The sequence below is a fragment of the Notechis scutatus genome, chromosome 4 (genome assembly GCF_049901735.1).
Source record: "Notechis scutatus isolate UNSWTSFEM ecotype Mainland chromosome 4, rNotScu1.2, whole genome shotgun sequence".
NCBI classification, from domain to species: Eukaryota; Metazoa; Chordata; class Lepidosauria; order Squamata; family Elapidae; genus Notechis; species Notechis scutatus.
Genome location: NC_142012.1, coordinates 133,032,487 through 133,048,459, shown reverse-complemented (window position 1 = coordinate 133,048,459; position 15,973 = coordinate 133,032,487). Strand labels below are relative to the sequence as shown.

General features: G+C 35.7%; 1 protein-coding gene across 1 annotated transcript; it reads left to right on the top strand.

Moving 5' to 3' along the window:
* Window positions 1-281: 281 nt before the first annotated feature.
* On the top strand, window positions 282-14,407 carry LOC113412343 (retinol-binding protein 2). Its single transcript, XM_026667889.2, has 4 exons — window positions 282-354; window positions 4,596-4,774; window positions 9,348-9,449; window positions 14,354-14,407. Exons 1-4 carry the CDS (start codon window positions 282-284, stop codon window positions 14,405-14,407), a joined length of 408 nt encoding a protein of 135 aa, XP_026523674.1.
* The last annotated feature ends 1,566 nt before the right edge of the window (window positions 14,408-15,973 follow it).

Below are 15,973 nucleotides of genomic sequence, written 5' to 3'. Positions count from 1 at the left end.
ACCATATGCTTTCATAAAAAATATTATATCGTCCTTTTTCTTAACATTTTACAAAGGCCATTGCAACATCATTTTCCTTCTCACACCTAGTTCTCCTTTTAACTTTAATAACGAACATAAAGTTCTACTTAGATTATCTCAGTGACCCTTAGACTTTATTATATTGGAAACGATAAACTACATCCAAAGAACTATAAAAAGGATAGAATTACAGTTCATTCTCTTTGGAAAACACCATATTCCATAGCTAAACTATCCTTGAATTTAATCACCTAGCAGCAATGCCAGCCGATTACAATGGAACGTGGGAAATGGTATTAAATGAAAACTTTGAAGGTTATATGGTTGCTTTAGGTAAGTATAAACTTAATTCAAATGATGAAGTTCTGTTTTTACAAGAAGGTACTTTAAACACAATTGCTTAAGCATGTATTAAAATGTATAATCAGAGATAATTCAAATGTTTTTAAAGCAGTGTTTTACATCACATGGAAGGCATATGAAGCCTTCGAATTACTTTATATTAGACCATGACTAGCTCATATGCATCCAAAGTAGTATAGATTAACATAAAATAATTCAAAACATAAAATTACAACATATATTTATGTACACTGTTCAAAAGTTTTAACACTGCCAATCAAGACAATAGAAGTAAATTATTCTTTCATCCTACAAAGCACCATGCATCATGGGACCATTTTTATGTATATCTCTGGTAAATACGAAAATGGCTTACAAAATGGGTGATGAGGGATTTCTATTTATTTTTATGGATGAGACTCTATTCTATTGATTCAATAGAATAATGGATACTTGCTTAACAGGAGATAACACGAAGCTTGTCCCAAGATGAGATTCATGCATTGTATTGTAGGTGTGCATTCACTCACATGTAATTTTCACACATGCAAGAATCTTGACTGCATAAATTGTGAAAGTGTTTTTCTATGTTTCTCAGTGTTTCTCTATTTCTACTCAACAAAACCATTAAGAGTTGGGTGGCATACAAGTTTAATAAATTAAAACACAGCCAAAACATAAGTAGAATTCCTGGGAAATAATAGAAACCCTTTCTTTCTCTACTCAGATTTGTCTAACTTTCTGATAATAGCAGGAATCTGGCTCTGAAAATATAACATGGAGCAACATTTCCCATCTATATTTCAAGAGTATATTAAGCTCCAACACAAATTAGGGAGCATTAAAATGTTCAGTAAAACATATTCTACTAGTATTTAAGATTAGTGAGACTATGATTGCAATGCCTTGGACAGAAATGGGATAATAATTCTCCCCAATAACATATATATTTAAGAATATATGTTGAGAAGAGATCTCTATCCCAGATCTATCTCAGGTATAGCAATCATAGGATTGTACAAGTAGTACATTGACATCTGGATCTTAAATCTTATAATATTTTCAATAGTATCAGTACAACAAAGCAGTTAGACATTGCATTATGCCCTGTATGCTCTCATACAACACATCTAATCTTTAATTGAGTAATCTAGAGATTATGGTTGCCAGATTTTAAAAAGAAAAAAGGAAATCAGTAACATCACTGTATGGTAGAGTTGTTCTTATTCATTTCACTTTTTACCTAATAATCAATTGCATATATAAACTCTGATTTACTGTAATGGCAGCTGGATACTAAGGGACATCAAACCAACAGACAAAAATTACTGTTAGCATTGAACAGATGGTTAACAAAACTAGTCAATTGTTAGGAGTTCCTAAACTAAATATGAGCTCTAATTCTCAGGCTACCAGTTCTAAAGAGAGCTGAGTTTCAAATGTACAACTCCTGCAGATAGTGCCAGTCATCAGTGGGGCAATCATTTTGGAAAGATTCTCTTTTTATTATACATGTCTATACTCATTGCATATTTTATCCTCTGAACAGTAACTAGGCAATGATATATTAGTATTACATCGTCACTTTATTAATGGTTTCTGGGACAGGTTTCTTCTTATATATAATTACATTAATTGCAATATAATATGCAATATAATAAGTATACTAGTATAACTATCAGTGTCAATATTTTCAATATTTTATCATATTTATGTATGCCCTTTTTACTTTCACAAGAAAGTAAAAAAGAATACAACATAACTGCATCAGAATAGGAAATCTGAGGGGTGGGATTAAATTAAATTAAATGAAAATATTTACTGTGTTTAAGAAGGGATAATTTTTTTGTTCAGATTTTCCTAACTAAAGACAATACCAATAAATTCAATAAAAGATTGCAAACTGTATTCATATTTTATAAGAATAATAATGTAATATTTCACAGGGTAAGGTAAAGGATGGTAAAATAAGATATCTGTGTAAATCTGTGTGTGTGTGTGTGTGTGTGTGTGTGTCTATGTGCCTGTGTGTATGTAAGTATATGTTTATTTATATTTAAGTTCCACTAAATTGTTTCTTGGGTAGGATTGCACTATATCTCTCTTGAGGAAACTGGCTAGATATTTTAGCTGCAAAATATTATCCACTTTGCAAAAACATTCAGTTTTATCTATCAAATATTTTAAGATTTCACTGGCAACTGCAAGGAGAATCAAAATGAGCAAGATGCAGATGCATCATGATTCAAGTTCCACCTCTTTAATACCTCTCACACATGAACAAATGGTCTAGGGCTTACATCACAACACTGCATTTGCTTTGCAATCTTATTCAATCAGTAGCAATCGCTAGAGGGGTAAATGGATAATAAATGACACAGCTCTCCATCTTTGAGCTTTTGGCTGATGGAGCTTTTGGCTGACAGAGTTCAAGGACATGCTTACAACAATCTTGTTTGACTGCTATTCCCACTGATAAATTTGTTTAGATCATCACAAGCATCTTTTACTGAAATATGACAAGAAAGAAATCAGTCCAGTTTATTCTTTCTTGTATTTGATCCTTTGCACGCCATTGCTCTCCAAATATCCTATTCTAATCATAATAGCAATAGCAGTTAAATTTATATACCACTTCAGAGCTCTCTCTAAGTGGTTTACAGAGTCCGCATATTGCCCCAAAAACCTTGGGTCCTCATTTTACCAACCTCAAAAGGATAGAAGGCTGAGTTAAACTTGAGCTGGTGAGACTCGAACTGCCAAACTGCAGAAGCAGCCAGGAGTACTGCATTTTAACCACTGTGCCACCATGGCTCATGATCAAAATAAAGTGATAAAGTCATTATGTAATGAAAGGAAATGATGGTTAAGCTACAAACCACTAATGCTTTCCACCCTTTCTTCACAGCAAGCTCTGAACATAATAAGATGAGACAGCCAGTTTGGTCTAGTGGTTATGGCACCAGGCTAGAAAGCAGAACACCATGACTTCCATCCCTGCCTTTGCCAGGAAAATTAGCTGGGTGACCTTGCACCAGTCATTCTTTCTCAGCTCAACTCACTTCAAAGGATTATTGTTGTGGGGAAAATAGGAGGAGGAGGGGTGTTGGCTATGTTCATCACCTTGAGTTATTTGTAAAAATAATAAACATGGGATACAAATAAACAAATAAATATAATATAATATGTGTTTCAATCTTCTGTTACCTAGATGAAGATTGGTTCCTTTTCAAGCTATGACAATTCTCTCTTTCCACCCAAGTGATTGTAACATTCAAATACAAAGTAGATTAAGGTAGAAAAATACCAATAGAAAGGAGTTCTCCAGGCACAAAAGGACACTGAAGCTCTCTCATGTGGCTTTAATTTCTGAGTTTCAGTCATTTAGTGGCCTGCTAAACAATAATAAAACCTAACTGCCTTTGGTTCAGCATAATGTGTGATTTGAGCATGTGGTTTATTATTCAGTACATGTGTGAACTGCTTACAAATGTATTTAAACCCTTATTGTACTGTAATTAACTTTAGAATTTGCCACAATGAAATTTAGTAGTTATGAGATTCTGCCAAGAGATCTGCCAAGAACTTGACTGGCTTGGAAAAAAAAGCTTGGCATGCAATAGGTTCTGGTGTGAAGAACTGACCATAAGACTGAGTGTACGAGCCAGGAAAACAGTAATAGTTAGAGAACTAGGGTAGTACAAGGAATTGTCTGATTGACAAAGAACTTTGCATTCAGAATCCTATTGATAATTGCAGCTAACTGTATCACATCAGCACATTATTAACATTTGTACAAGTCTATAAAAGTTGCCTTAAATAATGAGATATTCTTCTAGTGAAAAATAGGCATAAATGTATATATGTGTAAGTATACGTCACCTTTTAGGACACAGTCTTGTATGAGTTTTCCTAGAACATCAGTCCCACTGTTTTCAATGGGAAATACTTCCAGATCCTTATGTGGAGGTCTGCTATCTTGAGATAAATTCCTACTCAAAAATTGGAAGACATGGAAATTTAACAAGGGATTTTTCTGATGCATAGACCATTTCACTATAACTTATTAAAAATCAGTTCATAGTATAGAAGAGATGCAAACTCTCCTTAGAAAGCCAAGAAGTCTTATTGGACATCTGCATAACCTCACAAACATTCAAATGTTCTTACATTTAGAAACTGAATTTAATCAGGCACATTGTTAAAATGCATATCTCTTATTCTATCTGCAGGCATCGATTTTGCTACCCGTAAGATTGCAAACCATCTAAAACAAACAAAAGAATTTATTCAAGATGGAGACAATTTCAAGACAAAAACACTGAGCACTTTCAGAAACTATGAATTGAATTATACCATAGGAGTGGAATTTGAAGAGCGCACTAAGGGGCTTGACAATCGAGTTGTGAAGGTAGAAAACCTATTATTTGTTTCCCATTTACGCAGCAGTCAATATAAGCCCCTGACATTCAAGTAAACAAGTTGAAAGCAAATTAAAATGTTAAAGAAATGCTTATTTATAAAGAAGCTTAAATTTGCATTTCAGAAACTAGATGCTTCCCTAGTGCAACTATTTGTTCTATATGTAAATCATGACAATTTCTCAAGCAGATGACAACAAGGTAAAATTACTTTTTATTTGCTTTCAACTCTTCATGGTTTCAGGCTGTTATATTTCCCTGGTTGACAGCCATGCTTCATAGTTTGGCACAGGGAAAAGCAGATTTCTGTTAGCCACAGTAGTCACTGCTATTTATTCTTCTAGGTTGCAGCACACAAAACATTTTACTTGTGGTCAGCAAAACTAGGTTAGAACCTATTGTTTGTGCAAAGACCCTTATCCAACTGGAAGCCTTTCAAGTCCATCTTGCTGTTATGATGCAAGATGGCCCTTCCTCACTATCCTGCAAACAAAAGCTTTCCAGTCTGTAAGCTGAACTATCAGATCTGGAGAAGATAGAGAAACTAGGGAAACTTTTAATGTATATTACAAGGGCAATGTAGTCTTTTCTGTTGTCTTCCAATCAACAGCCAATCTGGCCTTGGGATGCTGCTTGGATTGTTGATGAGTTTCATAGAACATATTGGCCAGATGCCAGCAAATGTTTGTTTTATTGCTTCCACCCTGGATTGAGTCAGAATGAGATTGGGGACTAAATTTCACTAATTCCAAGTTTCATAATGTGTAACTCTTTGCACCTGATTCTAATAGTGTGTCAGAGACACCTAATGTAAATTGTGTCTTATGTGCCACTATATCAGATCTCCAGAACAGAACAGCAAACATTACAATCACCTAATTATTTTTTCCAAGGAGAATGGAGAGATTTGCTACTTATAGCCAACATCTTCCTTATCATCCATGACCTTTCTGTGCCCTAACATCACAGCATGCTCCTTATAACAAAGCCATCCTTTACCAGTCCTATTCAGGAGCACAAAACTGCCGCTTTGCTGAACTTTTAGCAACCTCAATTTTCTTTTTCTATCTCGGTCCTGTTATGTGACTACAGGAAGAAAAAGCACCTCATTTCTTTTATAATTCTCTTTGATTTCTTATCAGGGTGATTTCTGCCCAGCATTCCTATACCAACACACTGACACATTTTTTTTTTCCAGCAGAAGCAGGGATTAATTATTTTTAAGGCAGTCATTCTGTTTCTTTCTGAGAATCAATTTGATCTAGTGGTTAAGGGACCAGGCTAGAAATCAGCGGTGTGAGTTCTAGTCCCACTTTAGGCATGAAAACCAGCTGGGTGATTTTGGGACAGTTGCTCTCTCTCAGTTTACAACATCAGACTTGAGCAACAAGCCAGTCAGTTAGTTCCTGTCACAACCAATGAATTAACATTTGTTTTATACTAAAACAAAATAGATCCTATACTTTTGGGGAAAATGTTAGGAAGAAAAAAAATCTGCACTTTCTATTTCTTCAGTATAGAGGTGTGGGATACTGCTTAAATACTCATAAATTGGATAGATGTTTTCTCGTATTAACCACTGTAATAAACATGGACAGCATAAGTAAAATGCAAAAACCAACTTAAATTGGGGGAGGGAGAAGGTTACCTCTCTTATCAAGACAAATGATATCTTAAGTTTTATTGCACCTTCTATCAGCTTCAGAAGTGGCTACAATCAAATACTGCTCAGGCAATACACTGGAAAGTATGGTGCATAACAAAAGTTTCAGACCACATGGCTAGATATTTTACCCCAAAGCAGGTTTCAAGAATATAGTTCCCAAGGATGAACAGCTTATAGTTGTGTTTCTCAACTAAGATGAGCAAAGGCCCGGAAACTAAAACGTATGAAGAACAACTGCAGGATTTGGGTCTGGTTAGTTTAGATAATAGAAGACAGGGGCAACATGATAGTATTCCAGTATTTGAGGGCTGCTATATTTAAAAAGCTGTCTAGCCCAATTCAGGTCTACAGATTTTTCAAAAATAGTAAGAAAAAGGTGAACAGAGACTCTGAAAATATCCACCAATATTAATAAAATAGTAGGTTTGATGAGCAGCAACAGAATAAAAATGTTTTTGGTTTTGAAAAAAAATTCTGCATCTTTGCATGTAGAATGTAGAATACTTTATTGGCCAAGTGTGATTGGGCACACAAGGAATTTCTCTTGGTGTAAATACTCTCAGTATACATAAAGAAAAGGTACATTCATTAAGAATCAAGAATCATAACATACAACGCTTAATGATAGTCATAGGGTACAATCAACAATCAAATCATACTAGAAACAGTCAATATAAATCATAAGGATACAAGCAACAAAGTTACAGTCCTACAATCACAAGTGGGAGGGGATGGGTGATAAGGAGTGATGAGAAGATTAACAGTAATAGTAGTGTACACTTTGTAAATAGTTGAACAGTGTTGAGGGAATTATGTGTTTAGCAGAGTGATGGCTTTCGGGGGGGAAAAACTGTTCTTGTGTCTAGTTGTTCTGGTGTGCAGTGCTCTATAGCGTCATTTTGAGGGAAGGAGTTGAAACAGTTTATGTCCAGGATGTGAGGGGTCTGTAAATATTTTCACAGCCCTCTTTTTGACTCGTGCAGTATACAGGTCCTCGATTGAAGGCAGGTGGGTAGTAATTGTTTTTTTCTGCAGTCCTAATTATCCTCTGAAGTCTGTGTCTGTCCTTCTGGGTTGCAGAACCAAACCAGACAGTTATAGAGGTTCAAATGATAGACTCAATAATTCCACTGTAGAACTGGATCAGCAGCTCCTTGGGCAGTTTGAGCTTTCTGAGTGGGCGCAGAAAGAACATTCTTTGTTGTGCTTTTTTGATGATGTTTTTGATGTTAGGTGTCCATTTTAGGCTATGTGATATAGTAGAACCTAGAAATTTGAAGGTCTCTACTGTTGATACTGTGTTGTCTAGTATTGTAAGAGGTGGTAGTATGGGAGGGTTTCTTCTAAAGTCTACCACCATTTCTACGGTTTTGAGTGTGTTCAGTTCCAGATTGTTCTGGTTACACCATGAGGCAAGTTGCATAACCTCCTGTCTGTATGCAGATTCATCGTTGTCTTGAATGAGACCAATCACTGTTGTGTCATCAGCAAACTTCAGTATTTTAACAGATGGATCATTTGAGATGTAGTTATTGGTATATAGGGAGAAGAGAAGTGGAGAAAGCACACAGCCTTGGGGGGGCCCTGTGCTGATTGTACAGGTATTGGATGTGATTCCCCCTAGCTTCACCTGCTGCTTCCTGTCTGTTAGGAAACTTATGATCCACTTACAAGTGTGTCTAGTATTGGTACTGCTAGTTGGTTTAATTTACTTAGAAGAGTGTCTGGAATGATGGTATTGAATGCTGAACTGAAATCTACAAAGAGGACCCTTGGCAGTCTACAAAGTCTACAAAGAGGACCCTCCATCTTTTGTTTTACCTGATGTCTCTTCAATTCTGTCTGATCTAAATGTTGTTATTAGTACACTGAAATTCACCTTGCAAAAGCTTTCTTGCCTGTTCAGGAACTCCCATGTGCTACTTTTGCTATTCATACATGAATATGATTGGAATTATTTTTCTGCTGTTATTCTTGGCTTTGGCAGAGTAAAGGGCTGCTAGGATTGTTAACTTCTCTGTCATTCTGATGCTTTCCTAGCTGCTATGCTTTCCAGACTGAAAACACCCAAGATACTTTCCTTGCAGTCTGATGGATGTATGGAAATCCTGGGATGTTGTATATCACTGCAAAAATGATTGCAAAATGTTACATGGACATTCACACACAACCTCTTCATAATAAAATAAGTACAAAAACACCCACGGACCTCCAGATTCCACTGAAATGCCTTTCTCTTTGAAAAAAGAATATAGCGCATTGAAAATAAAAAATATTTTGCACTGCTTAAGGCATTACATAAACAAGCAGAGCAGGCTTTCATAGGTTAACTATCCTAGTAATTTGATCTGTAACCTTTCTTCAATAAATTTTCAGTTGTTTTTATCCTGTACTATGTCTCTAATAAATAGCTACTTTATTTGCAACCTTGTAAAACAACTGGAAGATTTAATCAATTGGTGTGTCACTTTTATACAAAATAATTTAATTTATTCTACTCTGAACACCACCCTAATTTCTTTACTGAAATAGAAATATGTGTGTGGATGTTGCATTAGTTTAAATAAAGCATGACTTTTCTATTGGAGATTAGTTACTCTGCTCTTAAAGCAGAACCATATTTCATATTGGTTTTCTTTTCTTGGGAACACTTCCATCATAAGTAAATTTGTGTAATTTGTTTCTATGGTTATTTCATGAATCAGGATGAAGAGCTGGGAACATAAATGACAATCTTGGTTTGCAACCAGAATTTGAGATTTTGCAGGGGGGTGGCTGTATTTCTCTCCACCCTTTTTCTTTTTCTCTAGATATGTTCCCTGAATTGCATTTAATTCCAGCTTGGAATATTTCAAATGTCTAGAATATTGCTTAATGCTATTTTTTAATCCTTGAAGACAACAGTGACTTGGGATGGTGACAAACTTGTCAGTGTCCAGAAAGGTGAAAAAAACAATAGAGGCTGGAAACATTGGATTGAAGGAGATAAACTGCATCTGGTAAGAACCAAATATGTTGATTTTGTATAATTAAAAATTGTTTCACATTAACTCACTTTTATAAAGTTTTTTTAAAGGATCATGTACATGGAGTGGTGGGATTCAAATAATTTAACAACCAGTTCTCTACCCTAATTATTTCTTCCAATAACCAGTTCACCAAACTGGTCAGAAAGTTAACAACTGGGTTCTCCCAAAATGGTGTGAACTGGCTGAATCCCACCACTGTGTTTATGTACATGTGTACATGCACACATATATACACGCTGTCTTGTTCTGAAATTGCTTGGATGTTTATTTTGGATCTGTTATGCTCCAATTTTATCACTACATATCAGACAAAGTATGAATCAGCAGTATGTGAAGTTGCAAACTTAAGTTTAGACCTTTGCTTATAAGGTGATCTTGGCTGGTCACTATCCCCATATGAGTTCCTAATTATGCCATACTCCTGCTAACAAATGCCTTCAAAAAAGAGCCTGTGCACGTACAATTGCATTATGCACAACAGTTTTCCTTTTGCAGATATCACAAGAGCAGCAATAGGATAGATATTTAGATTGCTTGTCTGGAGAGGATGATGGATAACAGGGTTACTGATTCAGCCCCAAACTGTATCTGTTATAAAGATGAAATGTGACAACCTCATATATTTATTTATGGTTATATTTTAGTTCTAAATTTGATATATACATTTATTTTATTTATATATCAAATTTAGAAATCACCCATCTCCCTCACAGGAGCTACCTGGAATAGGAATATTATATAAATGACTTGTTTACGTGGATATGTCTTTATTTAATAGATTTATTAACTGCTTTTCAAGAAAATGCAAGCCATGTTTTACTTCCAGTAAGAGCTAAATGGCTAATAGAATTCCTAACAAAACCAGGAAAAAAATACTCCAATAAAAAAAATTAAAAACTCAGATTATTTTGAAAGTTGTGGTCCTTTCTATAAATACTGAGGTGAATTTGATTCCATCACTGGGATGCTGCATCTGCAGGGGCTTATCCTGTTTCCCCTATTTTTTCTGAACCAGGGTCATGTGGGAGAAAGCAGTCTTTTATTCCCTTATAAGTTAGGGATTCACTGCCTTAAACTGTGTCCCAAAAATAACTACATGTAAATAAATAAGGCTAGAGCAGGGCTGTCAAATTCCTGGCCCACAGATTGGATGTGTCACGAGCTGGCCATGCCTATGCCCAGTTTACCAAAGGGGGGAAAAGTCCTGATATATCACGTGATGCCACCATGACAACTTGAGTTTGACACTCCTAGGCTAGAGCAAACAGTCTGATAAACATTCATTGGTCTACTCTGAATTTCAAGGAATCTCTCCTTATCCAGGATTAAAGAGTGGGACTCCTTTTCATGCTAAGAAGAAATAAAATTGGTTCTATTTGGAGGAATGATGGGAGATGAACTATAAACATATAAAAGCACTTTTGTTTCAAGTTTTACTATGAGATAGCCTACAGATTATGTCAATCATAAAAAACAGCATTGAAGGCAGTGAGGCCATTATAGTGAATAACAAATTCCATTTATTTAAAGAAGGAATTCAATCTCAGAATACCCTTTCAAGTGTACCTATGGGTTTTTAATGGTACTTCTTTTATGTTGAAAAGTCCCTCTAGATAAGGAGATCTTTTTAAGGCAGGCAAATATGAGGCAGGATGGCAGAGCTGGGATTCGCCAATCTTTTCCACAATCAGAAATGATACAAAAGTGTGCACACCCTTCACACAATGAACTATACTATCATTTCCTTATACCGTCTCAGCTCCATTAGTCTGCAAATTAGCAAACTCTGTACTTATTTGAACACTTAGAAATGAATGTTTGATGGTCTTGCTTCTGTTTTCATTTAATAGCCCACAAGCAATTCCAGGTAGTAATTAAAATTAGGAAAATGCTGATCAAAACCCTACCATTATTTATTAAGGAAAGTATTGGGTATAGGACATCCTAGCAATAGAATCTGCTGCAACTGATTAGAACAATCAGTTGACTTAAGCTGGCTGGAATTTATTCCTGGACACAATCTCAGTGTTCCATACTGAAGTTATACAATTGCAACAGTTGCACATTTTTGTTAATTAAAAACAAACATCTCAACAAAGTGCTATGGAAAAGATAGAAATGTGAAGTGGAATCGACTTTTTTGTCACAATATAATTTTCCAGTAATTGACAGAGATAATTATTTTTTTCAACTTCATTGTAAGCTATGGGGAATACGATTTAATATAAGAACCCTCTTCTGTAGGCTGCACAGAAAATTGAAAGATTGAAAAAATGGGGTAGAATAATCACCAGGCATTCAACGTTTTATCTTTAAAATGTATAATTTAGTGCTGTTGAAGAACAGCTGAATTCATATACATAGAAAACTTGAATGATGTAAAGTAAATTAAGCAGTCACCAAAGTATGAGAAACAATAAATGAGAGATTAAATAATAAAAATGTTCAAGTGAACAACCTCAAAAGTAAGGACTGGTATAAACCCATTTCCACAAAGTTGTATTTCTGCTAACTTGGACCTCTCCCAGAATCTTTCCCTCTCTAGTGCCCCCATGTAACTAGGCCAATGGAGGGAACATTAAATATGACTCACAGCCACCACTTTGCAAACCCTCCTGTCCTTTTGTTTCATGGAAAGGGGAACTAAGTGGGAAGCAGCAAAGTTATCAGGATGCCTAAAACTGATGGGTCTTGATTTTATAGCTGGATGGAAAAATAAATGAATTTTGGAATCTCTTAAGCAGAATTCTTGAAAGAAAGAGGACTTCCAGCAAACCCAAAGCAAACTCTAAGTTAGCAAGGCTGCAGAAATCCAGATGATGACTAAATAGCCTCAAAAGCTATAGGAAACTAAACTTTACTTCCAATTAGTGGCTGTCCGATTTTTGCAGCTTACATTCAATAACTTTATTCATTTTCTTCACTGAGATCAAGTTTGCTTAATGAGTTAGAAATTTTAAGTAATCATTTTTAAGCATTGTCAATACTCCAAACCACTTTTCTCAGAAGGTAAGGAAATTGTTTTCAGTAGAACACACTTCTAAATCAGTATGGTTAATATTGCAACTTAATGAATTAATGTTTGGTTTTCTAAATTTAGATGCAAACATTGGCTTGCATAATTTCTAAGCAAAAAGAACATCTGAATATCCTGCTACCCTCTCCTAGTTCCATTATTCAGTCCTGCTTCAAAACCTATTAATACGACCCACATTTTTCTACAATAGATATGACTATTCTAGTAAAATAGTCATAAATCTAGAGATTCTATACACCTGGTTCTACTAACACAGATACCTTGGAAGACATATATTGTGTTCTACAGAAGTTCTATTTGTTGGTCTGCATTTTGAGTGGGAGTTTTGTTTGTTCTGATTGGCTGAGCAGCCTGACAGTGAACTATAAAAGGGAACTGCCAGACAGCATCAGCTGTTACCTGTCAGCTGGCCGATTCAGCAACATATCGGTAACCTGTTTCTTTGTTACAATAAACATTATTTCGTTCTTCAATGCTTGCCTCAGCTCATTCTTAGAAAGAATATAATAACATAGTCCATAATTTCAGATCTCTTGAGAATTATATTGAAAAGGTAACTATGACTAAGCAGAGTGGAATTGTCAAGAAAATGAGAAGCATGATTTTCTAGTGCTGAAAAAGACAAAAAAAATCTTCCCATAGTTCTCAATTACTTTATTAAATTTATTGCCACAATTGGAAGTATTGATCATTAATTATCTTAAAACTTTTTACATGGTCCACAAATAAATATTAGGAACTAGGTAACAGACTTCCAGAAGATATGTGACTGGATAATTTGGGGAAAAAGAAACTACTTTAGATGATCTTTTAAAGCTGGTTTACCTAGTAAGATTGTGCTGAACCCTAATCAGTTTGGTAGGAATCCATCATGTAGGAATATACTACCCATACTTTAAAAAAAACAACTTTTATATTTCCTCTTCTGAGTAATAATGCTTACAGTATCTCTTAAAGCATCACAAAATTCATATTGCTTCACGTGAACTGCAAAGCAACTGTAATTTTAAAAAAATAAAATTAAAAACAGAATTGTGTTTGGGAGTGATTTTTAAAATATTTCATCCCAGAATCATTAATTTCATTTTACAGATAGAGAAACACTAGACTAGATAATGGTTTATTTTACTGATATGACTGCAGAAACAAGAGCTGAAGAAAATCAGCTGCTCTCTTGGATCATTACTGTTCTATAGCATCTTCTCTTCATTTTTATTCTGCAAACAAAGCCTTAAGAATCACTTAAGGAGTTAATAGCAAAGCTTAAGAGATTGCTACATAAAAAAAATTGCTGTGTAAAAAATTGCTATATAAAATAGATATCTATGGAGAAAGACCTTTCATGATAAAATATATCCCAAACCTGTCAATAATACTACTGACCCACTTTGTAACACTTGCTATAACATTTCAAGCTAATCCACTTTCTCCAGACACACAGTGGCCTATTAGCTAAATACTATTGTACTTACCTTGTTACTTTTAAAGCCTTGCCTTTTCTCCTTTTGCAATTTCTTGTTGCTCCAGTAGTTTTAATACACTACAGTGTGTGGGCTAATAATAGACTATGAAATGTCCTACTGTTACAGAGCAATTTTCATACTTTTTCATTTTTATCCTTTTAAAAACGCAACTGAAGTGTCCAAATCTAATTACTGCAATCTGTAGTGCTTACTGTCGATTGGTTACATAAAATACATTGTTCTTTTCCATTTAATAGCCCAGTCACTGTTAATGTGGTGACTGAGCTGTTTTTATCTTTGAGTTTAAGGGAAAGCCTGGGGTACAATAAGGGCAATGAAAAAAGTTGTGCTTACTAATGGTTTTTCTGTTGTAGGAATTGACTTGTGAAGACCAGGTGTGCCATCAAGTCTTCAAGAAGATAAAATAGACTGATGAAACTGATGTAGCTGCCACATTTGTGTTTTCTCTGTTTAATGATAACTATAGGAATAAAAGTTTGATTTAATCAGTGATCCATGGCTCTGTTTGATTAGCAAATAAAGTCTAAAAACAATGTCAAACACTGTACACTTTACCAAAGATCTTTGCCTTCCAAATAGGAATTAAGCAAAAGTTTTGTTCTATTTCCCAAAACTTAGCAGGTCTGTTTTCTAGTAACAGAGAGATCCTGGTGCAATGATGCAAGCATTTTTTAAAAAGTTTGCACTGAAAATAGTATCTCTGTATATTTTCTTGTTTCCTTAATACATTTGGGTGGTATCTAAGAATAAAGCATCACTGACTGGGTTCACATATTGTACTGAGGCTGTAAGTGATTTGTCTGGTACCAGCTTAGTAAGATATCCTAGTAAATGGTGCTACATTCATATGGAGAGAAGTAAGCAGGGTGTTGTGGTTCACCGGCAGCAAGTGCAGATGGCAGTGGTCTCTGAGAGCGAGGACTCAGATTAGGGGCCTGTGTGTGAGGCAGGGATAGGGCCAGGACTATCGGAGAGTAGGGTGCTGCCTTCAGAGGTCATGGAGTCTGGCAGCAGTGATGAAGAGGACCCTGGGAAGCCCGTGCTCAGTGCGTGTGTGCACAGGGCTGCTTGAAGGAAAGAGCAGCTGAAGCAGCACAGGTGACTGCGAAGCAGCTGAAGCAGCACAGGTGACTGCGAAGCAGCTGAAGCAGCACAGGGGAGTAAGGCTGGAAGGTGATGGCCCCTTCCCATAAGGGATAAAAGCCAGCCTTTAGGGTTGGCTTTGCAGGAAGCAAAGAAGTTCTTTATGCTCAAGAAGTTCTTTATCCTCCAGTTTGTTTTTTTAAACTTCTGGCTTGGGATATTTATCTGCATTTAGTCTTTTGTTCTTGGCAGCCTTTCGCAACCTTGAAAGGGCTTGCTCTTATCTGGGATAATTAGTTCAAAATAAGTCTTGGCTGTGAACACGTAGAATTCACAGCACCATAGTAAAAGAGGTTTGTTTTTATGAACAATTTGTGTTTGTTTGATCTGAATAAGGCTTGGGTCAGAACACGGTGGGGGGAACCACAAGTCTCTGTCATAGGGCCCAGTATTCTTCAATATCTTAATAAATTACTTAGATGAGGGAATAGAAGGGAACTCGTCAGATAAACTGGCAGGAATAGCCAACACCCCAGAAGATATGCTCAGGATCCAAAAAAATCTTTACAAACTTGAACAATGGGCCCATCCAAGAAAATGAATTTTAATATGGAGAAAAGCAAAGTTTTACATTTAGGTAGGAAAAATCAAGGTATAAGTACAGATTAGGTGACACCTGGCTCAAAAACAGTAACTGTGAGAGGGACCTTGGAGTTCTAGTGAATGATCACTTGAATATGAGCCAGCAATGTACAGCAGCAATACTCAAAACAGCTAATACAGAGGTGTCAATCTCACAATGACACATCATTGAGTGACGTATCACTTTTTTCCCCTTCGCTAAACTGAGGGTGGGTATGGCCAGCATGTGATGCATCCAGCTTGTGGGC